General features: G+C 40.5%; 1 protein-coding gene across 3 annotated transcripts in view; it reads right to left on the reverse strand.

Annotated features, from left to right (window-relative positions):
• Positions 1 to 6,299, reverse strand: part of PRUNE2 (prune homolog 2 with BCH domain) — a 278,110-nt gene extending 271,811 nt beyond the window's left edge. For all 3 annotated transcript variants that reach the window (XM_068236688.1, XM_068236694.1, XM_068236677.1), the window contains exon 1: positions 6,189 to 6,299. In XM_068236688.1, the coding sequence (XP_068092789.1) occupies positions 6,189 to 6,243 (55 nt within the window). In that variant the 5' untranslated portion in view covers positions 6,244 to 6,299. The remainder of the gene's footprint in view (positions 1 to 6,188) is intronic.
• Between the last annotated feature and the right edge of the window lie 3,546 nt (positions 6,300 to 9,845).

Below are 9,845 nucleotides of genomic sequence, written 5' to 3' on the forward strand. Positions count from 1 at the left end.
CATGTAGTATGAGAGCCATACTCTACACAGTCTATTCTATGGAGCTGCACTCCCCATCAGACAGAAATCTTTCCAAGATGCTGCACACATAGATGCTGTACACAATCAAAAGATCATTATCTGCAAAAGATCTGTCCCTGCAAAAGATCCGTTCCTGCAAAATGCATTCATAGTCTATGATATCTGCAGATCCTCATACACACCTTGTTTAACAGACATTCATCTGCAGATCATATGCAGATCAGATCCACCAGGATGGATTTTCAGATCTGCAGATGATTGTCAGATCTGCAGATGAATGTCTGTTAAACAAGGTGTGTATGAGGATCTGCAGATATCATAGACTATGAATGCATTTTGCAAGAACGTATCTTTTTCAGGAACTGATCTTTTACAGATACTGATCTGTTGAATGTGTACATCATCTTGCAAAGATTTTTATCTGATGTGGAGTTCAGCTCAATAGAATAGACTGTGTAGGTATGGCTCTCATACTACATCGAAGGGGGTAAAATTGGTATGTGATCTTTCATTTTCCAAAGACCATAGTCTGATGTGTGTATGCACCTTTAGAAAAAAATAACTAATTTGGACAAATTTATCTCCGGGTGAGATTATTTTTTACTGAATTTGATTTGGCTTTGAGAAACTTCCAGGCAAACATTGCGGCAGATGAGCAAGAAACTTATCACCTGCTTTACCTAGGTGATAAGTCACATTGCTCTCTTTCAGAAATTTTTAAAAATGATTTAAAATAACTTTCAATAAATACCATAGCCTACTCCCTTCAAAGCTTTTAACACCATGCATCCCAGGGTCACTAGACTGAGGTTTACCAGCCCACATGGTCAATGACATGAAGGGGGGATGCAGAAGAGGACAGAACAGAAATTATTCACCTGGTACTGTGAAAGGCCAGAGCTGTATGGGACAGTCTGAAAAAATTTCCCACGAATATTGCAGTTGTTCACTTCAGGTGTTCCCAAAACTACATTTTCAATGATAAATTCACCAATACTAAATTAATCAGCCATACTATACGCTCTTTCCAATTCACTTTTTCTTCAAAGTTTTCTCCCAGGAGATAATTATTATCTTCTGTTTCAAATTACTTTTCTGCACTTTACAATAAAAAAAGTACTTTTTTTTAAAGTGAAACAAAAGTTTGCTTTCTTAAAACAGAAAGAATTTGCGATAATTCAAGTTGGAGTGAGCTTGAGATGTCTCCCAGAGCAACACGGCTGAATATATGCAAATTAACCATTGTTACCCTTTTTTAAAAGTAGTTGAATTAAAGTAATTATTATTAAAGGATTTTCTTGCCAGCTAGTGACTAAAAAAAGGCAATTAATTGATAAGATGTGAAAATATCACCTAGGAAAGATGTTAGCAGAAAAAAGTGAATTGGAACGGGGGCCTGCATGTGAATACTTTCCGTATTAATAAAGCGGTGGGTTATTTTATGGATGTTTACTACATTGTATTGGGGTTTCTTAAGCCCCTTGGTAGCATCCCTAGATTGTCTGGTAATTGTATAACACTAGTTCTAAAACCCCAATTCCCACAACTGGCTTAGGTTGGCGACCAGGCTACCACATATCACACATGCCGATCAGTCCACCTTTTATGCTGTTTTAAAATGGATGTAGTAAAGGTTTTCTTATATTTTAACTCTTGTTCAGAGACATTTGCATGACTCCATTGACTCTCCATGAAAGCCTCTTTGTAGAGTAGGCTCACATCATTATCTAGTAGATTCAGCCAGTGCATTTGTCAACAACTGAGGATACCAAAGATTCAGCAAACCATGAATTTCTGAAAAATGTCTGCTGCCAGGTGGCACAAAATTACAAACCTTACATGAGCCATATCACTATATACTGAGGATTGCTGAAACGCCAGTGAATTAGCTTGCACCATTGCAATCACAAGCACTAACATAAAAAAAACCTTCATTTTACAAATACAGGACAGCATGGATATAATAATAAAAAAATAACAAAAACAAACAGTTCTCACTGTGCATTTCACTGCAATCGGGCAACCACTAATGTATGAATCCTGATATGCCAAGGCTTGGGAATTAAACTCTTGCCACAAAAACTTCTTAATAAATTCAGTCCAGGCTTGCTGACACTTCACTTTTCTCCACTTAGGCCTCTTTCACAGTGGGACGTTGTGTTTGATGCGACGTTGAAGTCGCACAAGGTGCCCCTAATGCAGCACATGTAGGTTATGAAATTAGACGTTATTTATATTGCGTTATGTGTCTCTTGGTGCGCCATTTTCTTCGCATACTGATGGAACGAAAACGGCGCATGCGTTACATTAAAAAAAAAAACATTACTGAGCATGTGCAACACACATAACGCAGCAGATACATTGCTAAACGCACAGCATGCAGAACTTTTTAATAACGCTACACGTTACACACTAGTAGTGCAACGTGTGCACTGTGAATGTCGCACAGACTTTGCATTGCTGTGCGTTACTCTGCGTTAAAGTATTTTTTAACGTGCGACTTTAACGACGCACTGTGAAAGAGCCCTTAAAGTGAAACTGAGCACAGAACTTTATCTCTGCGCTAAAAGATTAGGCATGGTATAATAACCATTGGGGGGAAAAATCTTTACTATGTACCGAAATCCTAAAAAAAGGCCTGAAAATTTACTGTATGACCTGTCAGGGAGCACAGAAAGGGTTAAAGCAACTGTCTTTTCCTGTACAACCAGTGCCAGGTGGTGTTAGTCATACCTACTGATAACACACTCCAAAAGATAATTACACGCAACTGTAGCTAAATAAACAAACATAGCTCAGTGCAGCTGATTTCTACAGAATTTCTCTGTGGAATGAAAACTTTTTTGGTCTGGTGTATGCAATAGCTTAGGTCTACTTTAAATAAATCATCCTCATAGTGACAGGGACATTCATACCTTGAAATTAAGTTGGTTAAATAGTCAGAAAACAGTATGGTGCATTTCATGGATCTTCACATTTAAGGCAGTATCTGTACTAAACAAAAGTAGAGATGGAGTATGCAACTGGTGAACGTATTCACAAATGTGCATTCATGAAAGAATGTGTGCATTTGCAGCCATTGGTGTTGGAGAACATTTTGCAACAAGCTTTTGTCTCATAATGCACAGCATAAACATTAAGCTAAAATTTGGCTGGACAATAGGGATGGAGACAGGGCCGGATTTACCATAAGACACTGTAGGCAGTAGCCTACAGGCGCCTAATAATAGAAAGGCAGCTTACTCTGCTCCTTGACTGCCTTCCTCCCTCCTTCCCTATGCAACTTAATAGTACGGGTACCTCTAATACTAAGGGGCACCTGCAGCTACCTATGACAGGCAAGGGAAGTAAAGGAGAAGGGACATCTGGGTCAGCCAGCAAACTTGCATTGCAGTTCAGCTGGGATTGTAGGTTCATGGAGGGCAAAGTGTAAGGTGCAAGGACATCTGTGCCTATAGGCTCCTGTGATGTAAATCCGGGCCTGGATGGAGACAAGCGTAAGAATGATGGTTAGTACTGAATGTGTACTTTAATTTGTATGACGCACAAAACTGCATTATTACACACATGAACGAAGCTGAAAACACTGGCACATACCAAAGCGAGTGGATGCATGGTGGGTACTAGAACTCTAATGGCCGATTCATGTAGGGCGCTTTTTCAGAGGGTATGATAAAACTTTTGTCTCCTAATGTTTAGCACAACCTTTAAGCTAAGGTCAGCTGGGCAGTAGAAATGGAGTTTTCTGTAGTAAATGCATTCCCAAATGCAGGTTCAAGTCAGGTTTGGTACTTTTGCCATTCATGTGTTTGCCAGGACAAGTGTTCTGCATTCGCCCAGTGAACCATGCCAAATTTGCCCATACTTAAATACTAGTAGTTGTAGATACACAGGGTGTAAAAATTACTTGCAATTTCCATTCTCTTACAGTTACACTTATTTAACCTCCTTGGCGGTTAATTTTTTCTGCAAAAATTGCAGAATTCCAATTTTTTTTTATTTTTTTTTTAAAGTTTCATGTAAAGCTACCAGAGTGGTAGCTACATGAAACACCACTAGAGGGCGCATGTGGCCCTCTAGTCCGATCGCCGCCGGCAACAATAGCAAACAGGGGAACGCGTATACAACGCGTTCCCCTGTTTGGCTTCTCCTGTCGCCATGGCGACGATCGGGATGACGTCATGGACGTCAGCCGACGTCCTGACGTCAGGGACACACGATCCAGCCCATAGCGCTGCCCGGAACTCATTGATCCGGGCAGCGCAGGGCTCTGGCGGGGGGGGGCCCTCTTCAGCCGCTGCGTGCGGCCGATCGCCGCAGAGCGGCGGCGATCAAGCTGTGCGCGCGGCTAGCAAAGTGCTGGCTGCGCGCACAGCAATTTACAAAATGAAAATCGCCCCACCAGGGGCTGAGATCTCCCCCTGCGCGGCATAGCCCGAGCTCAGCTCGGGCTTACCGCCAGGGAGGTTAAGTGACACAGTAGTAAGAGATATATGGAGGCTGCCATATTAACCACTTCCCGACCGCCTAACGCGGAATGGTGGCGGGACAGCTGCTCTCTCGTTCCTTTGTGACGCTTACATGCATCATCTTGCGAGGAACGAGATTTGACAGGAGCTCACACGAGCGCGAGCTCCTGTCATTCTGCGCAGCGGGCCCCAGTGGTCAGCGTGCCAGCCAACGATCAGAGCTGGCAGGCTGTTTATTGTATTTATTTACTAAAAGTTATATATATTGCTGACCTTTTACGCAGCACTGTACATAGTATATTGTCTTATCACTGTCTGTCCTCAGAGGAGCTCACAATCTAATCCCTGCTGTAGCCATATGTCTATGTATGTATTGTGTAGTGTATGTATCATAGTCTATGGCCACTTCAGAGGGAAGCCAATTAACTTATCTGCATGTGTATTTTTTTAAATAAAATTTCAGTAATTTTTGATTAAAATTATAAAAACTAAAATCAACAGCAGCAATCAAATACCACCAAAAGAAAGCTCTATTTGTGAAAAGAAAATATGGTAAAATTCATTTGGGTGCTTAGTTGTATGACAGAGCAATAAACCGTTAAATTTGTGAAGTGCTGAATTTTAAAAAATGGCCTGGTCACTAGGGGGGTATAAACCTCTGGGGCTCAAGAGGTTAATTTCATTTAAACAACATCACTTGCCTGGCTGTTCTGCTGCTTTTTCTTTTGTTTTGGGTTATTTTCAGCTTTAGTAAGGTATTAATCATCACAGCCTAAAAAAATGCGACTGGTGTAGTCAGACTTTAATTGGTTCACCTTATCTGCAACTCATTCTGGACTGATGGCATAAAGTATGGCATAGTAGTAAAGGGCAGAGATTTACTACATATTTTGCTTTTGTTTTATGGATCATGGACTTGCTTTTGAAAAATACTGTATAAAGAAGGCACAAACAAGAGAGAGGATCTAATTCAATTATGGTTTCCTCTCAATTTTCTCACAGGAGATGTTTCTACATCTTATAAATAAAATAACTTTTTCAACCTTCAGAAAGCAAAAATGTGCTTTAAAAGGCAGTGTAATGTCACACAGTAGAATGCAGTAAATTATTCAGGATACCCACTTTTAGGGTCATTTTCCTGGTTTCAGAATCAGAAACACCTCCTAAATCTATATATTGCTGTTTATTGAATGTAGCCCTGCCCTCCCAGAGGTGCTCTACCTAGGCTGATTAGATATGTGGAATTCTCACCCCCAGAGCATTCTGGGAGATCAGGTATATTTTTGCCCTGGCGTTGGAATTTTCAGAAACATACATTCGGCAGAGATCACCTACCAGGACTAAAGATGTCGTCACCTGTTATAAATTTTAGAGTAACAATCAGGGAGAGGCAAACACTGATTTAAAACATTTATAAAGTAATATTGTAAAAAAGAGAGAGAGAGGGGGGTAAGGTGAAAACACATGTCCTGGGAGAAAACTCAGGATACAATTCAGGGCCAAAGAGCTCTATTTGTTTTGACTTACAATATTTGTTCCAAGGTGGTGGCAGCAGAACCGTTTTGTAAGTCTGATATGAAAATATTAAGATACAGCTCCATCTGAGTCATTTAACTGGCACAAGTGCACCGGGGAAGCAGGATTTAAAAACTGTGAAATTTCCCATGAATGCATATACTGTAAATAAAGGATATGTACCTTGATTCTGAAGTCGGGTCTCCTGTAGAGTACTGATTATGTCTTCTCGAGGCATCAGTTCGGGAAATCTCTGTTCCAGAATGCTTACAATCTCTTCTTCCTCTGCAGGTATCCCTCCATGATCAGAAGATAGACAGCAAAATAGAATGCTACCTGTGGATACAATCTTGTATTGTTATTGTATATGTTTTTATTAGGAGAAAATCATACAGAAAAACTCATAGCACAAGGTCCTTGTATTGTAAAGGAGGTGAAGTTTACAGCCAACTGGTTTCACCGGGTGTAACTAACATCATCAGGATATGTGTCCACTCGGTAAGTGGCGTCCCCCATATATATGTCATATACTGTATACTATGTATACTATACTGTATGTATGTATACTATGTCCATCCCAAGCACCAGACGCATCTGGACACCTCACCCACGTGGGTAGGTTCAGTGTGGTATCATCAACATTGCCCAAAAGGGCCGGAGACAGTGAGATGACAGCGTCTGTAACTGCCACTATCCAGAGGAAAGCAGGAATCGGGACGATAATCCCAATCAGACTGGTTCAAAACCTAGGAGGGAAAATCTAACAGCTGAGCAGTAGAACAGATACCACACCCACCCTGGTGAGCGCCATAGTAATCCTCACACATACAGGGCAGCTACCCAGCCCAGATAGGTTTAAAGGTTGGCTAGATCTTAGTATACAATATAATACAATAAAATTAAACAATAAATCAGTGCATATTAATCATAATAACGATATAAAGTAAATAAGGGGCAAGTCAGGAGAACAGCAACAATGCTGAACTAAAAAATAGAAAAGAGGAATTTTTATGTCTATTTTTATAAGAAGCAGTAAAAGTCCAAATCAGTATTTAGTTAGACCTATTGGGAACACTGCCTATAATGCTAATGCTATCATCAAATATTTTCTGTTTCAATCTTTTGTCGCATTAGACTTTATTTCTATGTATTATTTTTGTACATAACCCTATGTATGCATTGTTCGTATTACTTTTATTGTAAATCTATATTGAACATATTGATGCTATACAAATTCACAATGAAAAGAAATAAATACATAATAAGAAATGAGGCAATATGCTGTTTATGGTGAATGCATTCATTCGCTCATTTGTAATGGTACTCTGACTTATTAGTTTTATTAAACAAGCTTATGCTTATCTAATCACTCCTGTGAAGTGTTGAGTAGACTGATTTTTATCAAATGGCATTTGTAGGGGAAATAGGAAAGCTGCCAGTCCACCCAACACAACTCTGCTGCTTAAAATGCATAAATCATTGCAAACCCCACCACACCTCTAAGATAATCAATGTCATAACTAAATTCACCTAGCAACCTCCAATGTTATTACTCGCATGGTTCCATATGGAAACATGGCGCCAAAACTCTTGGGTCATGTTTTACATCACATATTGTAAACAACAATAACAAGACTGTGAATCCCCTAAACACTAGGCACAAAAGTGAAAGCCTTTGCTGTCATTTATGAGAAGCCTGCACCCATGTTAGAACATGGGCTCCTGCCCCAGCCCCAACACCTATCTAACTAACCTCCTGTTCATGAGAGCGCACAGAATACTTGGGGATTCCAGTTCTGTTTTGGTGATATACTTATGTCACATCATGCAAAATAAATTGATGGCACAATGTTCAAGGGAATTTGAAGTGAGAGGGATACGGAGGCTGACATGTTAATTTAATTTGTAACACTACTAGTTGCCTTGTTAATCCTCTGCCTCCACTACTTTTATGCATACTTGTTTCAGGTGAATGATTCAGACACCACTGATGCTAGAATGATCAGAAGGACTGCCAGGCAACTGGTATTGTTTAGAGGTAAATATATATGGCAGTATGGCAGCCTCCGCATCTCCCTCTGAATTCAGGTTCCCCTAAAATTCAATTTTCTCTTTTGTAAAAAGATGGCACTATTCAGGGGATCATCACTATTGAAGCCAAACCATGTCCTATCGAAACTTTTATTGGCCTTTTTGATGCAGCATAGCTTTATAGAAAGCCAAGCATCCCGCATGGGTCCCACTGTTGTTTCACTTTAAATATATTATAAGATTCTTACTCATAAGCCAACTTAGGTGTACAATGGTACAACATTAAGAACAGACAGTATTCACATTTATGGCTGTTTTGATCCCCACTGCTTGCTGTTGCAGCGACTATACTGGGCATTCCGAGTCTAAAGAACGCTCATAATGGAATTTTGATTATAGCAGTTTCAGATAATGGAAGCATAATGAAAGTTACATATTTAGCCATAAAAATAAAATTATACAAACATTTTTTTTTCTGACCAGCAAAACCTTAAGTATGCAATCACAGGACACTGATCCATATTCATTGTCCACTGTAGGGCATGAGTGTCGTTATTACATCCAACACCACACAGCCCCAGGACACAAAGTTAAAAGAACCATAAGAGCCATTTCAGCCACCCGACTGATGTGTAGATAGCATCGCTTAATATCTCCGTCTCCTAATTCCGTAAAACCAGTCTGTTCCTAGCTTTGTGTTCATTTTTTAATATTCAATATAATGCTACTCTTTAACAAACTCTTTACTCCCTGCTTCTTTTATGATGCCTCCTGCGGTCTCTTAAGGGATTGTTAACCAAAGAATAGATCACACTCTTTCAGCATGAGCAGATAAAGAAACACTCCATTAAACTTTTCAGTATGCAACATGAGAATAAATCTCTCACCTCTGAGGAGATGAGCCAGCTGATGAGTAACTAGTTCTGGGGCCTCTTCCAGTATCTCTGCTGCAACTAAGCAGGAAGAGGAGTCATGGGAATCCTGATCACCATCGCATCTCTTTCCTGGATTGATGACCTTCACCACTGATGCTGTCAAACTTTCATCTTCACTGTAAATGGCAAGAATGATACCATTATTCTCAGTGGTGTAACTAAGGAGCTTGGGGCCCCAGTGAGAGCTTTATATGGGGCCCCAAGCACTCTATTGATAAGGAGTCCCAAAACCTAGCAAGGAAAGCTGCAGTGTCAGATGTATTTAGAGTACAGAAACAGTTTGTTAAGGATTACCATTATGCTATGCACATATAGGGCTTGATTCACAAAGCGGTGCTAACTGTTAGCACGCCTGTGAAAACCCCCTTAGCATGTGTAAACGAGAGCCTATGGGACTTAGCGCGCATAAATATTTGCGCGCGTAAAACTTTGCGCGCGCAAAGTTAGCGCGCGATCTGATTGAGAAATCCGGTGCTAACCTACTTAGCACCCTGGTTAGCACGTCTAAAGACTTTAGACATGCTAAGTAGGTTAGCACTGCTTTGTGAATCAAGCCCTTAGAGGTGTTCATTACTAGCATGGCACCAATGAAAACCTAATAAGATGGATGAAGGAGGGCCCCTAGTGGGCCCCTCTGGTCCAGGGGCCCCGGTGAGGTCGCAACCTCTGCATCCCCTATTGCTACATCACTAATAATGCTGGATTTGCACTACAATTACACTACAGTATATATACAGACTCTCACAAAAGTGAGTACACTACTCACATTACCCTACCTAATAATCTACAAGCGTCCCTGCATCCCATGTCCGTGTGTCAGTGTTTTTGCGCTATTGCGAATGTCCTTCACTGAAAGATCCGTTGAGACAGGACG

Source organism: Hyperolius riggenbachi, chromosome 1, assembly GCF_040937935.1.
Source record: "Hyperolius riggenbachi isolate aHypRig1 chromosome 1, aHypRig1.pri, whole genome shotgun sequence".
NCBI lineage: Eukaryota > Metazoa > Chordata > Amphibia > Anura > Hyperoliidae > Hyperolius > Hyperolius riggenbachi.